This window comes from Bos javanicus, chromosome 2 (genome assembly GCF_032452875.1).
Source record: "Bos javanicus breed banteng chromosome 2, ARS-OSU_banteng_1.0, whole genome shotgun sequence".
NCBI lineage: Eukaryota > Metazoa > Chordata > Mammalia > Artiodactyla > Bovidae > Bos > Bos javanicus.
This window is the reverse complement of record NC_083869.1, coordinates 122,153,665-122,180,725: the sequence shown is the minus strand read 5'-3', so window position 1 is coordinate 122,180,725 and position 27,061 is coordinate 122,153,665. Positions and strand designations below refer to the sequence as shown.

Here is a 27,061-nt window from a genome sequence, read left to right as displayed (position 1 = left end):
CAGAGGCACCGCAGCCGATCTGTGATGCTGGCTTGGGACGGGGGGATCCCACAGTGAAAGTCTGCTGTCCTCACTGCGTGAACACGGACTCCCTCACTAGATTAATGGGAAATACAAAAGTTACCAAGTGTCATGACTACATTGAGCTTTCTTTTTGTAATAGCTCAAAACTGACCTTTGGCCAAAATTAAACCACAGTGAGCACATCATAAATCTCAACTATTACTGGGTTGGCTTCTAACACTGCTTGAAGCAAGGCTTCAAATGCTATTCAGAATGATGTGAGTTACCAATAAATGAAAAATAGTTAAAAGAAAAGAAACATGGAGTCCTTGTGGGGAGAGGCAGCAATACAGGTGACCCATCCAGAGTGAGCTCGGTCTGGATTCAGAACCATCTGCTGAGCAAGGTCCCGGATCTTGATGCAGAAGTCTTTGTTTCCTCTGACAGCTTTTGTGCCACAGCCCGGGACCCTGTAGACACAACGTGATCTGCTCGTACTTGTAGAACTTGCTGCCAACGAGTGTCTCATTTTCAGCCAGTGCCCACAGGTCAACAGCACCTGGGCTGGAAGCCACTAGGATACCTCTGGCTCTGATGGTATCAAGTGAGGTCAGCCTCTCTGGCCTCTGTCTGGATTCCAGTGGAGTAGAAACCTTCCTTGGGGGCAGCACAAAGGTCCATAAATGGCCAGAGGGAGCCAGCCCAGCAGCTGGCTGCTCAAGCTGGAAACTCAAGCTGCAAACTGGAGCAGGAACACCCGATCTGACCAGTACCTCACAGCCTCCAATGGATGCTCCATACAGGTGGACACATTAAGGGGAAGATTCCAGTCCCAGGCCGCCAGGGGCACAAGGCTGGGTAAAGTTTCCTTCAGCAACTCCATATTTCCAACCTAGCCCCCAACTGGAGGACTGCCAGAAATTCAGCTCCGCCAGACCCCACGTGGTCCCTCCCCAAGAAAACATCTTAATGACCAGGAAAATGCTCATGGTGAAATGGTACATGAAAAAGTCAGGACACAAAACTATTCATGTCGTGAGTGCTGACCTTTTTTTAAAATTGTGTTTAAGTGTTATTAGCGCTTAGAATAAGATATATTACCTTCAAACAGACACTTGCACCCTTGTGTTCAATGCGGCACTATTCACAATAGCCAAGACAGGGAAACAACCTCAATGCCCATCCACAGATGAATGGATAAAGAAGAGGTGGTGCACATATACAATAGAATACTACTCAGCCATGAAAAGGATGAAATGATGCCATCTGCAGCAACATGGATTCAGCTAGAGGGTATCATACTAAGCAAAGTCAGTCAGAAAGAGAAAGACAAATATCATATGATATTACTCATCTGTGGACTCTAAAATATGACAGAACCGAAATTACCTGTGAAACAGAAATAGACTCGCAGACACGAAGAGTGGACTCGTTGCCAAGGAGGAAGGGGATGGGAGAGGAAGGCATCGGGAGCTCGGGATTAGCAGATGCAGCCTAGTATATATAGAGTGGGTAAGAAACAAGATCCTACTGTATAGAACAGCTCCTCTGTCCATGGGATTCTCCAGCCAAGAGTACTGGAGTGGGTTGCCATACCCTCCTCCAGGAGATCTTCCCCACCCAGGGAGCGAACTCATATCTCTTTAAGTCTCATGAATTGACAGGCAGGTTCTCTACCACTAGCTCCACCTGGGAAGCCTGTGTAGTATTGGGAACTATATTCAGTATCCTGTGATAAACCATAATGGAAAAGAACGTGAAAAAGAATGTGTATATATATACATGTATAACTGGATCACTTTGCTGTGCAGCAGAAATTAACTGTAAATCAACTATACTTCAATAAGATAAAATTAAAGAAAGAATAAGATACATTAAAGCATGTTGAAGGTGGGAGACCACAGGTGATTTATTTTTTTCAAGTATTCCTGTATTTTCCAAATTTTCTGAAATTCATGTATTCAGCCTGGGTCATGCCCTGCCTGACACAAATCTGGGAGATGGGATCCTGGGGTGAAACAAACAGATGAGGTCCCTCTTTGCTATGGGACAGGGATATTTTATAACTGGGAGGAAAAAGCCTGGAGTGAAGGAGGAAAGTTTTTTTTTTTTTTAAATGGAAGAAATTGCACTGGAAGGGGTGCCAAAGAGCCAGCTGGAAGCTGGAGTCAGGTTTAGGAGGTGGAACGGGCAGCTGGGGGTGGGGTGGGGGTGAGAGTGGGGCTTGCCTGGGAAGGAGCAGAAAGTCAGGGGGCGTCTCTCAACACTCACCCATTGAGTGCACATGTGTAAGCTCCTTCCACATCTCAGCCTTGGTTCCCCCACTTGTTAAATAAGGGCAGACCCCAGAAGTGTTTTTTTGTTTGTTTTAAATAACTTTTGCTGCACTCTCTCCCCAGCCCCTGGAAGCTCTCATTCTATGTCTTTCTGACTTCGACTACTCTAGGGACCTCATGTAAGTGGAACCGTATACCATTTGTCCTCTGCGTCTATTTCATTTAGCACGATGTCCTTGAGGTTCATCCATGTTGCAGCATGTGTCAGAATTTCCTTCCTTTCAGAGACTGAATAATATTCCACTGTATGTATTTCTACACGTTAGGTGATTCTGAGTTTCCTTCAGCTCCAACATCGCAGGATTCCCAGTTCCAAGCGCCTGTCCTTGCCGGAGCTGATGGCTGCCTGTGGGTGAGGCCCCTGGCTTCAGGCAGACTTTCCCTCTTGCCTGTGTCACTAGGCAGCTGGGGGGTGGCCCTGAGAATGAAAGGCTTTGACGAAATACCTGTTGCCTTCTCTCTGGGGTTTCAGGAGCCGGGTCAGGGCCTGGGGCAAGGCAGGGGAGCTAATGATGGCCTACCAGAGGCTTGGTCGTCCGGATGAACCAGACCCTGCGCCATGGCCTGTCCTGATTACAGGGCACCCTCTGCTTCCCCTCCCCAGGGCCAGGCCTGGCCTCAAAGCAGCTTCTGCATGCCCAGCTGTTCCGGAGCAGCTGCAGAGACAGGCAGGCTGAGGAATCTAGGGTAGCAGCTGCCAGAATGCGCTGGCTTTGGGGCCAGAACAACAGATACAAGTCACGGTGAAGCCAGCTGGCTTATGCATGGTTCTCATCTGGTGTGACTAGTAGTAAGAGCTGCTATTGCCTGAAGTGTGTGTGTGTGTGTGTGTGTGTGTGTGTGTGTGTGTGTGATTTTGGCTGCAGTAGGTCTTCACTGCAGCGCACAGGCTCTTCGTTGTGACACGCAGGGGCTTCTTTAGTTGTGGCGTGCAGGATTTAGAACGTGTGGGCTTAGTTGCCCCATGGCATGTGGGATCTTGGTTCCCCAACCAGGGACTGAACCCACATCCCCTGCTTTGGGAGGCAGATTCTTAACCACTGGACCATCATCTCTCTACCCCTCCACTCATGCATCTGAAGTCCCTGCCTGAAGTTTTAATCTGTTCATCACATGTCAAGCACTGGCCATGACTTATTTCATTTAACCTCACACAGCCCTAGGAGGTTGATACTGTTAACCCCCTTTTACAGAGGAGCAAGCTGAAGCTTGGAGAGCCAAGCACAGCTGGTAAGTGGTCCATCCTTGTTCTATGCTGGAGCCTGATCTCTTAACCCCTGATTCTGCGATTGGGTGGGACTTCCTTTAGCTCCTTGGTGGAGGGGAAATGAAGGGGTCCATTGGCTGGGTACCTATTTGCCATCACTGCATATTGATTGGGGCAACAACTCTCATTGCTGCTTGAGGTTCTGCTTCCAAACAAGTGAAAGCCACTGCTGTAGTTCACCTAGATCCATTTACAGATGGAGAAACTGAGGCCCTGGGAGGGGCAGGGAGCTGTCCAAGGCCATTTCGACAGGGTCTATGGCAGAGCTGGGATTAGAACGCAGGTCCAGCCTCCCAGCCAGGCTGTCTCTGGTACCCACGTGGCCTCCTGGATCTTGTATGTGATCCACACAGGCAGAGGGGCATTCTAGGGCCTTCCATGCCCAGTCTGCTGGGCCTGGACCCTCACCTACAGTGACTGCCCCTCCCCCCTCCCCCTACGGAAGGTGGGACACTCGAAGGTGACCGGCAGTGGCGCAGAGAACAGAACACAGGCTGGAGCTCAGTTCTGACTCTGCTGCTACCTTGCTATGTGGCCTGGGCAACTCTGCTCCCTCCAGGCCTCAGTTTCCCCTTCTGTACAATGGGAGTTGCTGACCATTTGAGCCTACAGGCACTGGGCAAAGGAGGAAGAGAGGTTAGACAGGAGGCAACAAGAGTGTGGGGAGGAAGGGAGGTGCCCTGGGGCTGAAGGACACCCAGCCTTGCCCCTCTCTCCTGGGGAAATGCCTCAGCTTCTGCCGCCCACACTTCCACTACTGGCCAGGGGACGCCGCTTGGCCTGAGCGTTTCCAAGCCTTAGATGACAGAGTTCTCGGTCCCCAAGGCTGCCCTGGGGCTGGTGGTTCCCCTTCCCTTCTCCTGGAACAGTGTTGGCTTCATGGGGGTTTCGAGGAGGCTGAGCTCCTGGGTGGGTGCTCCTGTGGGCGTTAGCCTCACCTGCCCACGTGCACTCACACCCTTACATGTGCTTGTATGCACATGCACACATAAGCCCACATGCACATGCCGCACAGCAGGGACTCTCACAGGCTAAGAGAGGCCCGAACCAGTCCTGACTTTTGGGGCTCTTTGTTAGTTAAAAATGAAGATATGCTGAAACAGGTTGGCCACAGTTGTGGTGTGCTACACACATTTTTACTTAATAAATTAATATCTTTAACATGCACACACACTCACAAATCCAATGCAACTGAGAGATTCATAAGATAATTGCAGAATTATAAAAGATGAGTTCACAGTGCTGTGTGGTCTGGCGATGGGATACAGTTTTAAATCATACGATGAGAGTCCTCTTCTTTCCATCTTATCCAGGAGACCCTGGAGCTCGACATCCAGTCTTCTTGGTGTGTACATTGTTTTCTAACATTCTATTATGAAAAATTTCAAGCATCTAGAAAGATTGAAACAATCGTACAGTGAACACTAACATCCTCACCTTCTGAAATCTACAATGAACATTTTGCAGTCTTTGCTTTATCACATATCTATCTCTCTTTCCATTCACCCGTCAGTCCATCTGAATCCACCCATCCATCTATCCATCATCTCTCTACTCCTCCACCCATCCATCTGTCTTTTGATGTATTTTTGAGGCTCATGAATATGAGGCCTGGGTCGAATGATGCTCTTTTCCCTCCTCCTTTTCCCTGACAGTAACACACTCTTGCTGTCCACATACTCACACATACTCACACACACACCCCTACATGCGAAACCCATATACACACACCACACACGATTCTCCCATGTTCTCTAATTCAAGCATGTCCTCTCCTGATTGACATGAACTCGCATATACAAATATCACACATAATCACCTGTGCACGCATGCGCGTGCGTGCACGCGCACACACACACACACACACACACACACTGCCTCCATGTGCATTTGTGGCGGACTTTTGACATCTGTGAGGGAAGCATCCAGAGACCTTCCAGACCTGCAACCCTCGGAGAGTCCCTTGCCTCTGGCAAGTGTCAGGGGGTTCCCAGTAGCTCCTGCATGTCCCACTTTTCTGCTCTCCCCACAGTCTTGTCCCTTACCTTCCAGCCGCATCCCACAAAAAAGACCTCCCAAATGAAGAAGACCTCCCACAAAGGCTCCTTCCGCGGTGTTGCCACATTTGGGTACAAAGCCACCACACTGTCACTCTAGGAGGGCACGGACGGTGTTGACCTTTTCACACCACGTGCCCTGACGTGGCACCCAGCAGGCCCCCTGGTCAACTGGAAAAGGAACAGTGGCAGAACAGTGCGTCTCTGGGCAACCTCAGGGGCATCTGTGTCACACACACTCACTGCCAGGTACATACAACACACTCTACCTGTATCAACGCACTCTAGACTCACAGTGCACCGTGTGTGTGTGTGTGTGTGTGTGTGTGAATCACACAGTCTCACGCCTGTCTGCGTGTCTTCCCATTATCCAGATGGAGTCACTTCCAGCACCTGAGCCCTTTCCTAAAGCCTTGGTCACTGAAGACCACTGTGAGCACATTTGCTGGGATGGGAGGTCCAGGTGTGGCCCCGTGCATACGGGGGGCACGAGTTAACAGTACCAGTTCTGGAGTCTAACAAAACCTGGGTTCCATCCTTGCTCTGCACGTAATCACTGTGCAGGTTTCACATATGACTTATGTGAGTGTTACTTCTTGGAGCATCGATTTCCTTATCTGTTAAATGGGAAAATAGTTCCCATCTGAAAAGCGTCTTACAGGAGATGCTCTTAGTAGGGTGCCTGGTATGTTGTAAGCACTTGAAAATAGTTGCTGTGGATATTATTATTGCGGTTACTTCAACCTTTGCCTCAAACTCCCGAGCACCCTTTGGGAGGGAGGGCAGCTTTGACAGGGGGCTGTGTGTGGGGACAGTAGGTGGATGGTGTCTCATTAATGCCTCTCCCCAGATGCTCTCCCAATCCCAAGCCCTCATTACCTACGTGAATATTCATAAGGGATAGCTTCAGTCCTGCTCTGTAAATGGGTCAGAAGCAGGAAGTGGAGGCCAGTGCAGAGAGTGAAGGCAAGGGGACAGGAGGCTCAAAGCCAGAGTGCATCTGAGTCCCCATGGACGGGAGGATGGTGAGAGAGACGGGCAAGGATGGTTGGGAGATACTAGGGGGCACCAGGGGCTTGATCAGGGGATTATTCCCATATTGCACATTTGAAAACTGAGCCCCAATGAGATCAGATAAGAGAACTCTTGGGGTGAGTGGCCCAAGAAGCCAGAGCCTGCTTCCTTGGGATCTGGAGAGTTTAGCATCTGTCTCAGCTGGGTGATGGGCACAGGGGGATGGACCAAATGATCACTGCAGTTTTCTCTCAATGGACATAGTTTACATGGCATTATATGGTTGGAAGAGCTGTGGTGATCCAGAATCCCAACCCTCCAGTGAGGCTCCAAGAGAATGAGTGATTTGCCAGAATCACACAGCTGCTGACTCCAATCTTGCCCTTGGAGGTGTGAAGGACAGAGTGATTCTGGTCCCTTGCAAGAGATTTAAGACTGGGAGAAAGGTGGGTGGGTTGGTCAGGATACCGAGGAATGAAGCCTCTTTATCCACCTCCTCACTGGTCCCCTGAGATAACTGCAGCAGAAACAATTATCTCCATTTTACAGATGAGAAGGATGAGGCTGAAAGAGGAGGAGGCACCAGGACCAGGCAACACAGTGAGTTTATTGTATGGGGTGGGGAGGGGTCTGCCCCTCTGTCCGGGGCAACGGCAGGGATGTGAGAGCCCAGTTTGGGCAGGGTGAGGGCACGACCTCTGTTTTTCCTGTTCTGGAAAGCTTCAATCTAAAAAAGTCAGAAGGGGCTGTCTCTCTACACTTGCAAGCATATTAATCCCTCCCTCTTTTCAGATGACTGCCTATTTCTTAAAATGCTTTCCAGACACTCACAACTGTTCTGTGAGGTTAAGCAGGATAATCACGCCCAATTCAGAGGACAAGTGACCTCCATGACGGCAGAGGGTATGAGAGGCGGTGACAGAACCAGGGTGTCAGGTGTTGCTTGTTGAGGTCTTGGGCGATTTCTTTTATATTTATTTATTTTTGGCTGTGCTGGGTCTTTGGTGCTGCACTAGCTTTTCTCTAGTTGCAGCCAGCCGGGGCTACTCTTTGTGGCAGTGAGCAGGATTCTCTGCAAGGCGGCTTCTCTTGTTGCAGTTCCCAGGCTCTAGAGCACAGACTCAATAGTTATGGCCCCCGGGCTTTGTTGCTCTGAGGTCTGTGGGATCTTCTCGGATCAGGGATTGAACCAGTGTCTCCTGCATTGGCAGGCGGACTCTAGCACTGAGCCACCAGGGAAGCCCTTCTTTTTCTTTTTTTAGAGAATATTTTTATTTATTTATTTGGCTGTGCTGAGTCTTAGTTGCCGGAGAAGGCAATGGCAACCCACTCCAGTACTCTTGCCTGGAAAATCCCATCGATGGAGGGGCCTGGTAGGCTGCAGTCCATGGGGTCGCTTCACTTTCACTTTTCACTTTCATGCATTGGAGAAGGAAATGGCAACCCACTCCAGTGTTCTTGCCTAGAGAATCCCAGGGACGGGGAGCTTGGTGGGCTGCCGTCTATGGGGTCGAACAGAGTCAGATACGACTGAAGCGACTTAGCAGCAGCAGCAGCAGCAGTCTTAGTTGCGGCACGTGGGATCTTTTCATTGTGGCATGCAGGATTTTTAGCTGCAGCTTGCAGGATCTAGTTCCCCAACTAAGGATCAAACCAGTGCCCCCTGCATTGGGGGCGTGGAATCTTAGCCACTGGACCACTAGCCATTTTCTACTAGACCAGGTCTTGGAAAGGGAGAGGCTGAGGGATGGAAAATTTGATGCTTGGGGCAGAAATGTCAAAAGGAGATGACCCTGGGGAGGGTGGCCATGAGAAGGATTCACTTCAGACAGCTGAGTGGCAGAATGAGGACACTGGGCTTTTGGGAAACATTCAGGAGTTCATTCATTTGGGGCACTTTCACTGCCTTACTGTGCCAAGCCCTGTGCTGTGCCCAGGTCAGGGGAGGGACCCACCAGAGGTGAATCAAATAGTCCTTGGGTGGCTCAACGTCGCTTAAGGGTCTCAGACTAGGGCTGAAGACATGATTGGACAGAAAAATAGGCACAGTGGGTATTGTCTGCTTTCACCCAGAGGCAATAGGATGTCGGAGACAGGCCTTGGGTTCTGAGACTGGGGCCAGATTGGGTGGTCTTCTAGTGCTGCCCTTCTGAGCCGTGTGGCTTTAAGCAGCAATAGTAGCAACCACAATAGTCATAGCTGATTTGTATTAAGTGCTCAGTTTACATCTAGCACGTCACTTTACTTCTTTGAATCTGTTTCCTCATCTGTAAAATGGGATGAAGTGGGAGTTAATCTACTTCTCAGGGTTACTGTAGGGTTTGAATGGGACCACATAGGTGGGAGAGTTTGGGGCTTCCAGGTGGCTCAGTGGTAAAGATTCTGCCTGCTGATGCAGGAGCCGCAGGAGACACAGGTTTGATCCCTGGGTCTGGAACATCCCCTGGAGGAGGAAATGGTAACCCACTCCAGTATTCTTGCCGGGATAATCCCATGGACAGAGCAGCTGGTGGGTTATAGTCCATAGGGTCACAAAGAGTTAGACATGACTGAGCACGCAGCACGCAGGTGGAAGAGTTTGGTATGAGCTTAGCTGTGTGGTAACTTTAGTTATCTGTGAGGCCATAAAGGAGTCCCATGTTTTAGAAACACAGAGATGCAGGAGGCTAGTTATCCCTACTGGGGCCAGGTAATGGTTTCAGGGCAGTGGCTGCCCTCTTCACTGAGAAGACACGGGATAGGACCAAGAGTTTGAAGGGCTGAGAGGAGGATAAAAAGGAATTTTCAGGAGGAGGGTAACCTGTGAACAAAAGTGTGGAGGAGGGAAAGTGTAGGGTTTGTTTGCAACACAATGAATGGCTCAGGCTAGCGCTTGCTGAGTCATCAAAGATGTAGGCAGGCCCAGATCTCTGACCCTGGGGCCAGCTTCGAGGCACACAGATTTCTTCCCTAACATTTTCTTACCTGTGGTTGGGTGAGGAGAGAGGGCTGGAGGGTGAAGTGAGTGTAATTACAGAGCCCTGTTTCTGGGTTTCTCCCACCTCCCTGCGGGATGGTCTGGCAGGAATGTGACCCACCCATCCCTCTGAGCTCCTTAGCTGGGGGCCAGGTTTGGGTGTTTCTGGGGAGTGATGAATCACCAGGCGCAGGGGGCTCTGGGGAGCATGTGGTCCAAGCCAGGAGTGAGTCGAGCTTGAAGAACAGGTGGATGGAGGGGAGGACAGGTGCAAGGCTGTGTCCTAGAAGCGGGGGCAGGGAGCGCACACTTGGCTCTTTGAAGACGGTATCCTCATTTCACAGACGGGGAAACTGAGGCTCAGGGAGGAGAAGTGACTTGCTCATTTCTTTGTCCAATCATGCAACACTTCGATATTGGGCAGAGGCTATGCCAAACGCCGAGGAGTCCCGTGTGACCATCTCTTGGGGTAGGGAGAAGTGTTGTTGAGGTCGTGTTGTGGCCTCGCCGGGAATCGAACCTTGCTGCTGCTGCTGCTAAGTCGCTTCAGTCGTGTCCGACTCTGTGTGACCCCATAGACGGCAGCCCACCAGGCTCCCCCGTCCCTGGGATTCTCCAGGCAAGAACACTGGAGTGGGTTGCCATTTCCTTCTCCAATGCATGAAAGTGAAAAGTGAAAGGGAAGTCGCTCAGTCGTGTCCGACTCTTAGCGACCCCATGAACTGTAGCCTACCAGGCTCCTCCATCCATGGGATGAGTACTTCCAGGCAAGAGTACTGGAGTAGAGTGCCATTGCCTTCTCCGGGAATCGAACCCAGGTCTCCCTATTTCCAAACCATCACTTTGTATCCGGACGTGAGTCCAGTTGCGCGGCTTGCGCGGCAGCTGGAATCCCCGGTACCCCCACTTTCCTTATTGTCCAGCCCAGCGCACCTGCCCCAGGTGAGTCCCGGGAGGCCCCGAACACCGCCGGAAAGCGGCGAGCGGTTTCGGCAGGTGGGGCGGAGCCGGGCCAGGGCGGGGCCGGGGGGCGGGGCCAGCCCCGGGCGCCTGGAGCCGGACGGGAGCCGGCGCCCCTCGGCCCGCACCCCGCGACCCGCGCCGCCGCAAACATGGGGGCCTGTCTGGGCGCCTGCTCCCTGCTCAGCTGCGTGAGTCCTGACCCTGTCGCCCGCCCGCGCCGCCTGCCCCTTCTTCGGGCTCGCACTTTTGTCTTGTCTTCTTCCTCCAAATAGTTTCTTCTTTTTTCTTCCTCCAAACTTGTCTTTCTGGGCCCGCACCCCGCCTCCTCGCTCCTCGGGTACCCCGGCTCATCGAGTCCCCCCACCCCCATCCCGGGCCCGCGGGCGCCGGAGACGGCTGGTGTCCGGCGATCGGGTTACCGCGGGGGAACGGGTGGGGCGCGCCGGGGCGGGGGGAAGGGAGTGTCCTGGGCGGGCGCCCCTCCAGGGAACTGGGGAGACTGAGGCCCAGAGCTCGGGGAGGGGATGGGCGCTGCAGCCCCAGTTGGCCCAACTTGGAGTCGTCCTGGCAGTGAGCCTCTCGTCTGCCTCCCGGACGCTCTCTTTGTGTGCCTGCCGGTCCCTGCCCCTCTCTGCCGGGTGTCCTCTGTTTCTGTGTGTGTCAAGTCAGGCTGTCTGTCCCTGCCCGTCTGCCTCAGTTTGTCCCTTTGTATGTGTCTCATATCTGTCCGTTCGTTCGTCCGACTGTCTTTGTCCGTCCGAAGCCTCTTAACATCTGTCATTGTTTGTCTTTATGGTTCCGTGTCTGTCCGGGCTGTCAGTTTCTCTGTGCCTTGTCCCTGCTTTTCAGTCTGGCTCAGGCCAAACTCCTGGGCACTTTTCCAGTGAACCCCAGACCTTTCCCTCCTAGGCCCCAGGGCCGAAGTCGGGGGTGGGGAGGAAGACCCTCTCTGCCTTTCTAAGCCGATCTTGAGCGAGCTTGAGTCCGTCTTACGGGTTACGCCAACACCGGCCCAACTCTGGGTGGGGAAACCCAGGACCTGAGGGAGGTTGGGGTGTGTGGGGGCGGGGAGGGACTACCTGGTCGTCTGCTCGGGGACCTGGGGAGCAGCCAGGCTCAGTTGGCGCTGCTGCCAGCAGAGGGGAGGAGTGTCAGCCAGACCCCGGCAGGGAGGCCCCTTCTCCTTTTCCCAGCCCCCTTTCCTTTCCCTCTTCCCTTCATTAAATCTGAGGTTCATTCAGGCAGCCCCCTCCCCCTCTGCCCTACACAAAGAGGAGCGGAGAGGAAGGGGGAGGGGGTTCTGGTGGCTGCTGAATCCCAGACTTAACTTTCCTTTGTCCCCGATGTGTGTGAATGATAGGATGGAGGTGTTGGGGCCCACAGCTGGGGATCTAGAGAGATGTACTTTACAGCTATTTTCCGAGAAGGGTGTCTGCACAGAGAGGCTATAGAGTGGGTCCCTGGACCCTTGTCCCCTCTGGGCCTCCATGTTCCCATCTGTGAAGGGTGTATGTGTGTGTGTGCACCCACGTGTGCTTGTGCAGGAGCTGATTCCTGAGGTCTTTTCCTGCCCAGTGACACCAAGGTTTGGGTTGGAGCTCTGGCCCGAAAGGGTTTGCTTCCTGGTTGGGGAGGGAGAGTTTCCTTGGAGTTGACTAGAATTCCTTCTATCTGGGCTAGCCTGGGGGCGGGGGAAGTTGTTGAAAGGAAACCTGCCATTTCCGGGTGCCTCTGTCTCTCCGTCTGCCTCCCTCAAGATTTAAAAGTGCCCCACCTTGTTCTTGGCGTACAGTAAGCTCTCCAAACAGGAGCTATTGTTATTATCATTTTAAAAAGGTGGGTGGAGAATTCCCTCTGGAACCAGTTGCTGGTCTCTGAGTCAGGCTCCTGCAATGCTGAATCAGAAGGCACCAGACAGGTGAGCGCCAACCCATGGGTTATAGATGAGGAGGCTGCAGCCCAGAGAGTTTAGCCGACTTGCTTAAGGTTGCACAGCGAAAGGAGGAAGATCTGCATAGTCAGGATTAATATCTGATCCCTAGTCTAGGCTTCTGCCCACGTCTCCCCTCCCTTCATATTCTGGGTGCTGAGGGGCAGGGTTGGCCCAGAGTAGAATCAGGAGGTTCGGGAGGTTGCAGGTATCTAATGTCTGCCAGGGACCTGCCCCTCCTGTTAGGAGCCTCCCGTTGGCATTCTGATGTTTACCGGGTGCTTACTGCATGCCAAGTGCTGTGCTGAGCCCTTCACCCGTGCCATATTACCCACCCATCCCACTCCCCCCCAACCATGACAGAGTTAACTTATTTTGCAGATTGTGATACTGATGATAGCCGCCATTGACTAGGTCCTTACTGTAGGCCCAGAATTCAGAGCCCAGTGGTGTAGTGAACATTTTGTATATATCCTTTCATTTAGTCCTCACAGCGACCCCAGTGAGGAAGTTAACATTATTCACAGCTGAGGAAGCTGGATCAGAGAGAGAAGACGATTTTCCCACAGCCACGTAGTACTAAGTGGTGCTGTTGGGCACTGCTGGATAACCAATAACAGTGTTTCAATGGACACTTGCCTGAGAGGACTGAAGTTCTAATGAGGGGTTGTCAGGCATCTTTAGGGGGAACATTTTGGCATACATGGGTCCCCTTGGTCAGACGCACATCTGTCACAGCAAGTAGGGAATGCAAGTGGCTCTTTTATAAAAAAAAAAAAAAGAGTTTTATTTATGTATCTATTTTTGGCTCTGCTGGGTCTTCATTGCTGAACTGCAACTTCATTTCTCTAGTTGCAGAAAGTAAGGCTACTCTCTAGTCACCAAGTAAGGGCTTCTCATTGTGGTGGCTTCTCTTGTTGCGGACGGGTTCTAGGCAAGTGGTCTTCAGTGGTTGCAGCTCACAGGCTCTCGAACGCCGGCTCAGTAGTTTTGGCACATGGGCTTCGTTGCTCCGTGGCACGTGGAATCTTCCCAGACCAGGAATCGAACCCATGTCCCCTTCATTGGAGGGTGGGTTCTTATCCACTGCACAACCAGGGAAGTCCACAAGTGGCCCTCTTGGTCAGTGTTTGTGCTGGACTGAAGGTGAGTCCTGGCCAGGAGGGGATAAGGTAGACCCACTGGGGATGGGAGTCACCAAGCAGGTCAGCACAGGGTGAGCTGGACGGTCAGCAGATCCTTAGGGATGGCCTTCCACAGGTGAGGGAGTATGAAAGACCTTCACATCAGACTGGTTGGTCTGGATCCTGGCTTGGTCTGTTCTCAGCTGCGTGACTGAGAACCTCTCTCCTTGTCTGTAAAGTGGGGTGCACAGTGGTACCAGCTCTCAGCATGTCGGGAGGGTTCTGTGGGACTTAGCCTGAAGCTGGTGTGCAGCGGCAGCTCTGTAAGTGCCTGCCAGTGGTAAAGCACCAGACACCACATTTGAGGAAGTGGGGAAGCTGCTGAAACCCATGGCTGTCTGATGGGCTCCAAGTTGCTTCACTGCCCTGCCTGGAAGCCCATTTTATGGCTGAGGAAACTGAGTCCCACAGGGGAGAAAAGAGACTTGTCTAAGGTCATCCTGCCAGCTGGTGGCAGGGGCATGACAGGGCCCTCTCCTCTTCACATTTCGTCGGGGAAGGAAGTGTGCTTGAAGTAGTTTTGGGCTGCCCTCTTCTCTCCTGTGTTTTATGTCGGGCTAGGGTGGCTCACGGAGAAGGCGATGGCACCCCACTTCAGTACTCTTGCCTGGAAAATCCCATGGACGGAGGAGCCTGGTAGGCTGCAGTCCATGGGGTCGCCAAGAGTCGGACACGACTGAGCGACTTCACTTTCACTTTTCACTTTCATGCATTGGAGAAGGAAATGGCAACCCGCTCCAGTGTTCTTGCCTGGAGAATCCCAGGGACGGGGAGCCTGGTGGGCTGCCGTCTATGGGGTCACACAGAGTCGGACACAACTGAAGCGACTTAGCAGCAGTAGCAGGGTGGCTCAGCTAGTTCAGGGGTGCCTCGGAACCTTGCAGCTTATAGACGCTCCGGCCCAGGGTTTCCTGAGTTCTGAGTTCTCCTTTCTGAGAGTCTGGCTGGTGCTATGATTCCACCAGTCTAAGTTCTGGTGCTTTTCCATCGCTGCCTTGCCCCTGAGTGCATTTGGGGAGGGCTGTGTTGTAATCTGAGTGTAGGAACGGTGTAATAGTCTGCCTTGGCCTTTCACACTGCATCCCAAGCATAGCCTGTGTTGCTGTCAATCTAGAGATTGTCATCTTTCCTGCTTCTGTACCATTCCATGGGGTCAGTCATCCACCACTGTCTGCTGGTGTGGGGCAGAGAGGTCATTTGCAGTTTCTTGATATTCTGATAAGTTCATGCAACGTAAAGCTTCGTGCCTATTTTAGTTTTTTTTTCTTAATTTAAAATTTTTGTTTTTTTTTAATAATAAAATCAACTTTATTGGATATACTTTACATTTAACTATATTTAGTTTCATGTGCCTATTTAAGTGTTACCAACACATCTGCTCCATCCAGTAGAGAGATCCCTCTAAGAGGGGAGTACCATGGTGCAGTGATGGGCATTTAGTTATTTTCAGCTTCCCCCTATTGTTTTCCTCATGTGAACAGTGTCACTGTGAACATCCGTGTGTATATGTGTGTGCGGGTGTCTGCTTTTACTCCGTGGGCTGGTATTTGTAGAGGAAGAAGTTGTGTCGGAGTGATCCCCAGAGGTGGGGAGTGGAGATCAGAATGTATGAACAACTGCAAGGATGCTCCAGAAGCAGCCAGGGTGGGAGGAAGGGGCTGTGTGTATTTCTGTCTCCCAAACCTGGTCTCTCTGGCTACCAGCCAGGTCCTTGGAAACCTGAGATTGCAGGTATCAGCAATACCTGGATTTTGATCTCTAAGAACCAGAGTAAGTTGAAAGGCAGCCTCCCTGACTGCAGTGTGGCAGTTTTTCTTGTGTCTCAAACGTCTCAGATGGAAATGGTAACAAGCCAGAGCCCAGCTTGACCTGGGTACTTGGGTACTTGGTTCCTGAGGTCAGTGCCTGTTGTTGTTCAGTTGCTCAGTCAAGTCCGACTCTTGGTGACCCCATGGACTGCAGCACGCCAGGCTTCCCTGTCCTTCACCGTCTCCCAGAGCTTGCTCAAATTCATGTCCATCGAGTTGGTGATGCCATCCAGCCATAACATCCTCTGTCGTGCCCTTCTCCTCCTGCCTTCAATCTTTCCCAGCATCAGGGTCTTTCCTAATGAGTCAGCTTTTTGCATCTGGTGGCCAAAGTTTTGGAGCTTTAGCTTCAGCATCAGTCCTTCCAGTGAATATTCAGGATCGATTTCCTTTAGGATTGACTAGTTTGATCTTCTTGCAGTCTAAGGGACTCTCAAGGGTCTTTTCCAACACCACAGTTCAAAAACATCAATTCTTCAGCACTCTGCCTTCTTTATGGTCCAACTTTCACATCCATACATTATTACTAGAAAAACCATAGCTTTGACTATACGACCTTTGTTGGCAAAATAATGTCTCTGCTTTTTAACCCCATGAACAGTGCCTGTTGGCCTCCCTTGGTTTTCTTGGGCACTGGAGGGATTGTTTTCATTGCTGGGTGAAAAAAAACTTTCATTGTTTTCATTTGAAATTAAATGAGACTGCCATCCATGACTTAGCAGACCCTGGTGCAGACAGACTTGATCTCAAATCCCAGCTCCTCAGCTTACTTGCAACGTGACCTTGGTCGTGCTATCTCCCTGAGTTTCAGTTTCCCCGTTTATAAATGGGAGGTTACAGCATACTTGATAGTGTCAGTGAGGCTTAGTCTAGACAAAGTGCTCACCAGTGTCTGGGACAGAGTAACTCATCATAAACGGAAGCCATCACTATTATTACTGCCATCCACTTGCTGTGTGATTTCTGGCAAGTCTATTAATCTCTCTGATCTCAGAATGCTCTTTATGGCTTATAAAACACTATTTCTGTCATTTGCTTATCTTCTCACCACCCCACCCCCCAGGTAGCCATGGATAGGAGTCAGGGCTATGGGCGGGGTTTGCAAGATACAACCAGAAATTGATGGATGGGTGGATTGTTATGATTTGGACCCCAAGGGAGAATTTCCTTCTGCAGGCATTTCATTTAGCATCCATGCTGTGCTTGGCTTTGTGGGTGAGAGAGATAGGTTACAAGGGGCATTCCCAGGGGCCTTTCCAGTCTGAGGGGAGAGGAGGGAGGAGACGGGAAGGCAGCTGCACCACGAGCAGAGTGTGCGGTGCCCCTGAGACCAGTCCAGAAAGCGGGGGACAGGGCCTCAGAGGAGCAAGGGACCCTTTCAGCCTCTCTCTGCAAAGCTGGTCACTTAGTAGAAGGCTGTTCCTGTCCCTCTCCTCCTTGGAACGTGGTGCCCAATGGCAATGGAGGCCCGTTGCTCATAGGAAGAACACCAGGGTCCTGTACGTGGCTGCCAGGCCCCACCAGCCTGGCTGACCTCACTACGCACTTGCTGTTAAAGCTTTGGCCACAAGGCCTTCTTTTCCTTCCTCCAACACTCAGCTCCTGCCCGCTCCCAGAGCCACTGCAGGCTCTCTTCCTTTTGTCTGGAACACTCTTTCTTCGTCTTGGCCAGCAGAGTGAGTCCTCACTGTTCAGCTCTCAGTTTAAATGGCATCCCTTCAGGGCAGTGACTCGCCACCTCCCATCTAAACTAGGCCCCCGCTGGTCACTCTCATGGCAGCACTTACCATGACAGGTGTAAGGAAGTGGTGAGTCGCTTTCCTACCCTTGAAAACTCCAGGAGGGTGGGACCGGTGTCTCTTGCCCTCCCAACTCTCACATACCTGAATGAGGAGTCAGAGCTGTTTGGAGGAAGAGAAACTGTGACCCACAGATATTTGGATGTGGCCCCGTTTCCTCCAAGGCTGGGCTGTGGAACTGGCTTCCGTGGGGTGAGGCTACAGCTATGAATGGAGTGGCATCACCAGCCCCTAAGCGATTTCAGCCAACCCCTGGAAGGGAGGGGCTGACAGAGGGCAGAGGTGCCTGAGACAGAAGGGGTTGGACGTCTCTGCTGTCCAAACTGGTGCAGCCCCAGGGCGGGAATCCCAACCTCTCATATCCTTCATTCCGTTCATTCAGCAGATGTTGAGTGATCAGCACCTGCTGTTTCTTGAGGTCTTAACATATGTCTGGTACCATGCCAGACACTTAACTCTCATTCAACAGATAGTCCCTGAACTCCCCATGATATGTCAGGCCTGGTTCCCATTTCTGGCACCTCCACGATGAACAAAACAGACAAACCCCCCTGCCCTGGTGGAGCTCACAGGTTAACAGTGAGAGGCAGGTACCGTGAGTCAATGTGAAGCCAATCAGGTGGTTGTCTAAGTCCTTTGGAGAAAAGCAGGGAAGGAGGACAGGGAGCCTGAGGGAGTTAGAATTTAAAATCCTGATTTTATTCTTAAAACTACCATGTGAGAACCAGGTACCCTCTGATTTCCATTTTATGAAAGAGGAACCTGAGGTTAAGAGAGAGTAAATGAACTGTATAAGGTTACATGGCTAACTAGCGAGAGGCTTGGCCTTCTGGACTTTTTTTTCCACTCTGCTTCATCTGAAATAAGAAACAGTGTGACCTCAGCTCTCTCTCTCCGAAGCCACAGTAACCCCTGAGGATAGAGCCCGGTTTGAATTTGCGTTCTGTTGCTTGCTGGCTGTGTGTCCTTGGGCGACCCAGCCTCTTCCAGCCTTTGTCTGCCTTGCCTCTTCCCTTGGGCTTGAAAGTTAAATGGGATGACATCTGGGGAATAGGAATCCTTCCATAGCGTGGCATGGGAGGGCTCTGTGTAGGTTTGGAGATATTGACCAGGCAGCAGGCAGTGGGCCCCAGGAGGATGCCTCGTGCTCGGGCGGGAAAAGGGAGAGGAGGCAGAGAGTAAGGTGCCATCCCCGCCCTCCCTGCAGGCGTCCTGCCTCTGCGGCTCTGCCCCCTGCATCCTGTGCAGCTGCTGCCCCTGTAGCCACAACTCCACGCTGAGCCGCCTCTTCTTCACGGTCTTCCTCTTCCTCGGGGTGCTGGTGTGTGTCATCATGCTGAGTCCTGGCGTGGAGAGCCAGCTCTACAAGGTGAGCTGCCCGCGGGACCTGGCGAAGGCTCAGCTACCAGGGGGCCCAGCTGATCAAGAGGTGGGCAGGACAGGGAGGGTTTGGAGTGAATCACAAATGAAAACCCGTGGACCGCTGAGGATGAAACCCCCTCCGTGTTCCCCAAAGCCCACCTCTCCCTTAGCTCCATTTGCACACCCCACCCCCATCCTGGCACCATCCTTGGCTGTTAGCCACCCCCCATCCATAAAGGAACACGATTGTCAATTACCAGGGAACCTGGAGATTCATTTTAGCCAGACGCCCAGTTTTCAAGAAACACCAGTTTGATGTTTGGTGGAACATGTTAACCTTGAGCCCGCGGTGCAACTGCTTATAAAAAAGCCAAAAAGTTAAAAAACAAACAAAAAAAAAAAGATGGGCAGGAGTGCCCAGCGCACCAATGATCCAAGCTTGACATTAGGGGGGTGTTTCTTCACACTGGGAGGAGGGTTTGATCCTCCTCGTTTCTCATAAGCCATGGTCCCCTTGGGGAGTCTCATGAATCGTTACTGCCCCCACGCCAGACAGTGGCCCAGGGCAGGCTCTCCCCACTTTGATGCATAAGCCCAGTTTTGAGGGTCTTGTCTTCCCTCCGTCTCAATATTTCATAGCCAGTGACACAATGAGGCCAGAGGTTCTGACATGCTAGTGTGCACAGAGGCATGAATCCCCTGGGGAGTGTGCTAGAAATGCAGAATCTCAAACTCCACCCTAGAGACTCTAGCTCCATAGGACAGGGGACCTCAGTGGATTCTGATGTAACTGGTAACGGGAGAGCGCTTTGGAAAATCCTGCCTTGGACAGTGCGGTGTAGTCCTGAGATTGTGAGATGATAGTAGGGAAATTAACAAGATCTAACTGGACGTCTGTCCCTGGGGGGTTCACTCACGGGACTTGAGCGGCAAAGGTGGGTGGGAATGGAGATGGGTGGTGGATGGAGGTGGGAGGGACAGACTGCCGTCTAGCCCAGGCCTGGAGAACCTCTTGCCTTGGTGGGGGGAGGCCTGGGCAGAGTCACCTTGGGTACTGGGTGGGGTGGGGTGTTCCAGCTGCTCTGTCTGTCTCCACAGCTGCCCTGGGTGTGTAACGAGGGGACCGGATCCCACGTCGTCCTGCAGGGCCACATCGACTGTGGCTCCCTGCTCGGCCACCGCGCCGTCTACCGCATGTGCTTTGCTATGGCGGCCTTCTTCTTCCTTTTCTCTTTGCTTATGGTCTGCGTGCGCAGCAGTCGAGACCCCAGGGCTGCTATCCAGAACGGGTGAGGAGGGGGCCCCACCTGCACCCTGAGGCCCTCCCACAGTGGATTTCCCCATTCTCTGCCTGTCTCCAGACCCTACCTTCAGACTGAGGAGCTGCCGAAGCCAGGAGGACGCAGCACAGAGATCAGTTCATTGAGCAATACCCATTTCTCAGATGAGGAAATAAAGCCCAGGAAAGATGATACATGCCTTCGGTTTCACAACAATTCAGTGGCATAGTTGGGGCTAGAACCCGGGTGGCCATCCTCACCCCTAATTGGTCCTTCCCTCTGCCCCTCGGGACTTTTTTTAAGGCCAGGACAGACTCTCTGTGCCCATCAGATCATCAGAAAGTCCCTGCCATCTCTCCCAGTACCTGTCCTGTGGGGGTGGGATTCTGGGGGGCCAGCTTTTCCTCTCTCCCTATTCAGCTCTCTAGTCTGACCTACCCATTTTTGCACCATAGGTTTTGGTTCTTTAAGTTCCTGATTTTCGTGGGCATCACTGTGGGTGCCTTCTACATCCCCGATGGCTCCTTCTCCAACAGTAGGTGGCCTTGGTGGGGAGGGATGGGGGCTACCAAGAGGAACAAGCACTGGTGGGTACTGCTGTTTGCACCCAGGAGACAGGACTCTGGTGCTTGGCCACATGGCCTTTGGGCAGTTCTGGGGGTTAAGGGGACCTGCCTTGACCCTGCTACAAAGCATCTCTGTGTGTGGCCTGGGGCTCCCTGAGGGAGGGGACATCAATACAGGGTGTGGCATGAATGACTGTTGAATGTGTGAAAGTGAGCGTGAGAAGAGACCCTGGAGGGTGCCTGTCCTAGGCTGCTGCCCTACGGCCGGACCGCCTTGCTTCCCTCCCCTCTCCCCACCCAGTCTGGTTCTACTTCGGTGTCGTGGGCTCCTTCATCTTCCTCCTCATCCAGCTACTGCTGCTCATTGACTTTGCGCACTCCTGGAACCAGCGTTGGCTGTGCAAGGCCGAGGAGCGTGACTCCCGCGCCTGGTACGCAGGTCAGTGCTACCCCGTGGCCTCGTGCAGGGGCTGAGCTAACTGAGGAGGGGGGTCCCTGAAGGACGGCGACCTGGAGGGCATCTCAGGCTGCCTCCTGCCTTAGGACAGGAACGGAGCCATCCGTGGCAGATGGAGAGAAGGGTATGTGTGGGCAGGGCAGCTGATCCGGGCGGCTGAGGTGGGTCAGATGAGAGCTGCGCTGGAGGGCCCTGGAGGGGGCCGGTGGTGCAAGCCCTGCAGAATTGACCACACCCAGCCAGACCAGACTTCAAATCACCCCTGGTTATTGAATCCCCAGCAGCAGAATGGGTCCTTCTTCAGATCGATTTTCTGAATCGGTCGAGAAGAAAGGCTCACTTGGGGTTGGTTTGGTTGTCCCACCTCCCTGATCACCACGCATCTAGTTCACGCTTTGAAAGACTGTTCTCTATTCATTGTCTTTATACTTATGGTGACCTTATTTGTGGCACGTGAATCATTTTAGTTCAGGGTGGGGTGGGTGCTTACAAAGACTGGATGAGGACGGAAGTTTAGCAGGCACTCCTTGGAGGAGGAAGCTGGGACCCGAGACCAGATGACTGCCCGATGAGGGACGGGGGTCCTTGTGCCTCCAGACCCACCTGTTGCTGCCCTTCCCTCCCAGGCCTCTTCTTCTTCACCCTCCTCTTCTACGCGCTGTCGATCACGGCCGTGGCGCTGCTGTTCGTCTACTACACCCAGCCCGGTGCCTGCTACGAGGGCAAGGTTTTCATTGGCCTCAACCTCACTCTCTGTGTCTGTGTCTCCATCGTTGCCGTTCTGCCCAAGATCCAGGTGAGAGCCCAGCCTGTCTCTGCCCAACCTGAAACCAGGCCCCTCGGTGTGTGGGATTTCTTGTAGGAACCTTGGGGGCTGGGAGCCGGGTCTCTCCATCACAGAGGCTGGGGCCAAGAGCGTGGGCTCCCAGGTCAGCTTCCCTGGGTGAGAGTCTCGACTCTTGCATTTACATGCTGGCTGTCTTTGGGAAAGTGCCTTAACCTCCCTGTGCCTCTCTCATCTCAGATGTTAAATGGGGACAATAACAGTTTTTGGATTTATTCTCAAGATGGAGACCATGTTTGTGAACACAAAACAGTGCCTGGCTTACTGATATCCATCAGACATTGGCTGTTGTTATCATTATTTCAGTGCTATCAGTTTTTATGCAAATCAGGAGAATATTAGGAAACGTCACTAAGTGACCTCAAGAAGTGGTGGTAGAAGGTGCAGTTCCAGTTTCCAGTCTCAGACTGTCTAGGATAATGGGTGGGGGCTGCCAAGGCCATCTTTTGTTCTTCAGAAAGGAGGCCTTCTGAGTCCAGTGGTATTTCATTTTGGGATATCAGCCCATCGGTGGTTTCAGAGGTAGCTTAGATAGTCTTTGAGGGTCCTCAGCAGAAAGGTTGGGAACCTTCCTTTGGGCCAGAGCTTCCTTTTGCCAGTGAGAAATTGGAAGCCCAGAGAGGGTGATGCCTCTGTTCCAGGTCACACAGCAATCAGTACTCATTCAGCAAATACCTCTTGGGCACTCACTGTGTACCAGGCACTCTTCTAGATGTTGGGGATACAGCTGTGAGCAAGAGGAGGAATAATAATAGCTGACAGTTAACAGCATCTATTATGTCATTCAGTCCTCGCACCATCGTCATCCCCACTTTCCAGATGAGGAAATAGAGGCTTAACGGAGGAAAGAGACTTTGCCTAAGGTCACATGGCTAGTAAGGGGTGGAACTGGGATTTGAACCCAGGCAGACTGGCTCCAGGGCCTATGCTATTAATCGTAGAGTTCAGATTCATATTTTCAAGTGTGTGTGTGTGTGTGTGTGTATGGTGGGGACTGGGAAGGAACAAGCCAGGGGAGGAAATGAGGCCAGGTGAGATAACTTTGGTAGAAAGTGCTATGTAGAGAAATAAATGGAGTGTGGGCTGAAAGGGAGGTGGGCTGGCAGGGCCAGGGGCTTCTGCAGTCAGGGTTTTCAGGGCCTTCTGGGGGGTCTTGTGTAAGCGGAAGCCTGAATTCTAGAGGGGCTGCCAGTGCAGAGATGTGAGGGAGCAGCATGTTGGGAGGAGGGCATGGTGAGTGCAAAGGCCCTGAGGTTGGCGAGGACTAGGCGGAGGCTGAGACAGAGAGGTGGCCGCTGTGGCTGAGGAGCAGTCAGCAGGGAGGGGGTGGCGGGGACAGGGTGGGCCGTGGGGGGTGTAGTGGCCAGGTGAGGACGGAGGTGGGGTAAAGGGAAGAGAGCTTTAACTCGAAGTGTGAAGAGATGCCGCCCTTGAAGGGTTTTCTCAGTGGGGGAACAAGTCGGGTAATTGGTTAAGAGAAAAAATTAGGGCTTCACCTTTGGGTGGGCAAGGTTGGGCAGTGGGTGGCCCAGATGGTATGTTCTCCCAAAAGGTCTGGGGTGGGATGGCGCCAGGGTGGTGGGGGTTTCTGAGGTCCCCCGCTTGGGTGTGAGTGGGCTAGGTGGGGGTGGGGTGGGGTGTACCGGGTTTGGCAAGAGTCACACTGATGGGCCGCTTTCGCCAGGATGCCCAGCCCAACTCGGGTCTGCTGCAGGCCTCGGTCATCACACTCTACACCATGTTTGTCACCTGGTTGGCCTTGTCCAATGTCCCCGGTGAGTAGACGCCTGGGTTCCGGGAGGCCTGGTCTTCTTCCTAGGCTGGGGACCTTCAAAGATGTCAGGGACCCCAGCCCCCGCCCATTCCAAGACTCAGTCCTTCTGGGAGTGGGGAGGACCCCATCATTCCTGGAGCTGTCTCTGTTGTTTTGTCTAAGTGCTGTCGCCAGGACTTGGACGGTAGGTTGTGTGCCTGTCTGTCCATCTGAGCCCATCTTCTCAGACCTGGCCTGCGTGGGCTGAGGGTGACCATGCTCCCATCCCCAGATCAGAAATGCAACCCTCACCTGCTGACCCACTTTGGCAACGGGACGGTCCTGGCAGGCCCCGAGGGCTATGAGACCCACTGGTGGGACGCGCCAAGCATCGTGGGTCTTGTCGTCTTCATCCTGTGCACTGTCTTCATCAGGTAAGCAGAGGGTGGGGGTAGGGGCTGGTCTCTGGGAAGGAATCATGATTGGGAGCCCTGAGCCACAAGTGACGGGAGGGTGTGGGAGCCAGGACACCAAGCTCAGCAGGCGGTGCTTTCTCAATGTGATGGAATGGGCTGGAATCCAGGTCTTCATTCACTTTTTTTCAAGATATGTGTTGGGTCTTCAAAATGTATATGTGTCTCGAACTATTCAATATAGTTAAAAATGTCAAGACCTCACTATAGAAAAGCAATGATAAAAAATCATCACTGTTATTTTTATTATGAAAAGCAGGCAATAGGTAACCCTACTTACTTAAAATGAATAAAAGGAAACCAAATGTAACAGCAGGTGAGCATTACTGCGAACATTATATAATACGTGGGATGAGCCTTTGCAATACTAGGTTCTCCACGCATGCTTACTGAAATGGCAGATAAACAATCAGAATAACAGAGGTCGTTTATTTGGTGTCTACTCTGTGCCAGGCACAGTGCTAGGAGTTCACAGTGATACTCCATTCAATCCTCACCAGCCCTGTAAGGGAGGTACTGTTGCCTCTGATTTTATAGACAAGGAATCAGAGGCTCAGAGAGGTTAAGTGTCTTGCCCAAGGTCACACAGGAAGTAGGGGTAGAGTTGAGAGTCAAGGCAATTTGTTATCTCCAGGGCTGTGGGCCTAACCACCAGGTCACTGGCTCCCGAGGCTCAGGGACCCTGGTGCCCATGGTCACTGTGACCAGTGCCATGGTGTGTGAGGCCCCCTGGCGCTGCCCAGTTGCTCACCTTGGTGGTGATGGTCCGACAGCTGTACCCACATTCTCCCCCCACCTCCCATAGTCTGCGCTCCTCAGACCACCGGCAGGTGAACAGCCTGATGCAGACGGAGGAGTGCCCACCTGTGCTGGACGCCACGCAGCAGCAGCAACAGGTAGTGGTCTCCGAGGGCCGGGCCTTCGACAACGAGCAGGACGGTGTCACCTACAGCTACTCCTTCTTCCACTTGTGCCTGGTACTCGCTTCTGTCCACATCATGATGACGCTCACCAACTGGTACAGGTACGTGGACGGAACCTCCCTGCCCACAGCTTGTGTGCCACATGCCTTCCCTCCGGCCCTGTGCTGGGGCTTTCCTGGCCCCTGCTCAAGACTTGGGCAGGGAGGTGTCTCTCTAGGACCTTCCAGGGAGCCTGCCCCATCTCTGCCTCAGTTTCACTGCCAGTGCCTGGTCTGCTCAGTAGCTGGTACCTTCGCTGAGTGCCTGAGAAGTGGGGCTCATGGGAGGTGAGGCTGGGCCTGGGCAGGGCAGACCAAGTTTGCAGATCAGGCGTAGTGTTTGGGGTTGTGGGATTACATTTGGGATTCATGGTTGGAGGGTTAGGAGCAGGGTGTGGGGTCAGAATCAAAGTCACAGGGTCAAGAACAGGGTCATGAAGTTGAAAGTTGGGACTCTCAACTCTGTCTCAAATGACAGATTTGGTCATTTGGTTAAAATTGGAGTTTCAAGGCCAGAAAGCCAGGACTGAAGCAGCCAAGTCAGAGAGCGAAGATCAGAGTAACAAGGTTAGAGGCCAGGACTCCGGGGACAGGGCCAAGGGTCAGAATTGAGGTCAGAGATACCAGAACTGTAGTCATAAACTCAGGTTTGGGATTATGGGATTGAGGTTCAGAGTCAAGACTAAAGTCAGGCGCTTCAGGGTCCCAGAGTCAGGGACCAGGAATGAGGTCACAGAATCAGGATCACAAGGTTAGTGGCCAGAGTCAGGTCACAATATTACACCAGGACTAGGGTCAGGGTTGTAACTGAAGTCAGGGTCAGGTCTACAGTACAAGGTCAAGAACTGTGTTTGGGGTCTTAAGGCCTGAAGCTGAAGCTCCAATTCTTTGGCCACCTGATGCGAAGAGCCTACTCACTGGAAAAGACCCTGATGCTGGGAAAGACTGAAGGCAAAAGGAAAAGGGGGCTGCAGAGGATGAGATGGTCCAACTCAACGGACGTGAATTTGAGCAAACTCTGGGAGATAGTGGAGGACAGAGGAGGCCTGGCGTGCTGCGGTCCCTGGGTTTGCAGAGTCAGACTTAGCAACTGAACGGCAACCACAACAAGGCCAAGTGTCAAATATATCAGAGATAGGACTAGAGCTACAGGGTGAGAGCCAGAGGTGAAGTCAGGGGTCACAACTGGATCCTAAGGTCGAGGCCAGGCTCACTGGGATGATGGTGTGTTCCAGACCTGGTGAGACCCGGAAGATGATCAGCACGTGGACTGCCGTGTGGGTGAAGATCTGCGCCAGCTGGACGGGGCTACTCCTCTATCTGTGGACCCTGGTAGCCCCCCTCCTCCTGCCCAACCGCGACTTCAGCTGAGGCAGCCCCATGCAGCTGGTCCAACCTGGTGCCTTGGGGCTGGTGATAGCAGGCTGAGCCCCCACCCGCCTCCAGGGCTTGCCCCGGAGCTGGGCCCCTCTGTTCTTAGTGCCTTCAGGGAGGACAAGCATCAGATCCCTCCCTGCCACTGCCCCAGCTCTCCACTCAAGCTGCCGCCTCCTTCCCCTTGCCCCTACTTGCCCACATTCACCCTCTTGAGAAAAAAGGGCCCCTTGTTCTAAAGCTCCCCAGGAGAGGGTCTTGAAGGAGAGAAACACTGAGAGCTGCTCAGAGCGGAAGTGCTCACTGTGATGGGGTGCCCGGCACTGAGGCCCCGGTCTTCCTGACCACACACCCCGGGACGGCCCATCCCCTTCCTGGACTCCGTGCCTTACTGAGTCTCGCAGACTCTGCCAATAAAGAAGCCAGTGCGTGTGCCTCCCATGTCTTTGCCCTTTCCCCCTAGGTGGGCCCCTTCCTGATTGGGGACCACTCTGGTGGCTGGGAACAACGTCAGGGCAGAGGGGGCTGAGGAGCCAGACCGTGGGGGACCTCAAAGATCAGACAGAAGGGTCCTGGCTCTGCGACTCGGTCATGGAGAGCCTGAGGGTGGGGTTATAGAGGAAGGAGGGGTTTTGGGGAAAGGGAGCCTTGGGGGGTCAGAAAAGGGGCCCTGG

The 27,061-nt window shown here is 52.8% G+C and overlaps 1 protein-coding gene across 3 annotated transcripts; it reads left to right on the top strand.

Annotated features, from left to right (window-relative positions):
• The first annotated feature begins 7,231 nt into the window (after positions 1–7,231).
• Positions 7,232–26,828, top strand: SERINC2 (serine incorporator 2). 3 transcript variants are annotated; one of them, XM_061389859.1, is made up of 11 exons: positions 10,665–10,784; positions 12,433–12,514; positions 18,525–18,686; positions 19,778–19,968; positions 20,415–20,494; positions 20,827–20,964; positions 21,609–21,778; positions 23,511–23,601; positions 23,872–24,013; positions 24,858–25,076; positions 26,249–26,828. In XM_061389859.1, the coding sequence occupies exons 3-11, from the start codon at positions 18,651–18,653 to the stop codon at positions 26,382–26,384; spliced, it is 1,203 nt and encodes a 400-aa protein (XP_061245843.1). In that variant the 5' UTR covers positions 10,665–10,784; positions 12,433–12,514; positions 18,525–18,650; the 3' UTR covers positions 26,385–26,828. The 3 variants fall into 3 exon arrangements, with proteins under 3 accessions (XP_061245829.1, XP_061245834.1, XP_061245843.1); XM_061389845.1 differs by lacking the exons at positions 10,665–10,784; positions 12,433–12,514 and adding an exon at positions 7,232–7,277; XM_061389850.1 differs by lacking the exon at positions 12,433–12,514 and having other exon boundaries at positions 10,659–10,784.
• The last annotated feature ends 233 nt before the right edge of the window (positions 26,829–27,061 follow it).

Coding starts and splice junctions, on each gene's coding strand:
- SERINC2 (XM_061389845.1), top strand. CDS start 7,236: ATGAGGCTGAAAGAGGAGGAGGCACCAGGACCAGGCAACACA. Junction 7,278..18,524: donor CACCAGGACCAGGCAACACA/GTGAGTTTATTG, acceptor CCCTCCCTGCAG/GCGTCCTGCCTCTGCGGCTC. Junction 20,965..21,608: donor CTCCCGCGCCTGGTACGCAG/GTCAGTGCTACC, acceptor CTTCCCTCCCAG/GCCTCTTCTTCTTCACCCTC.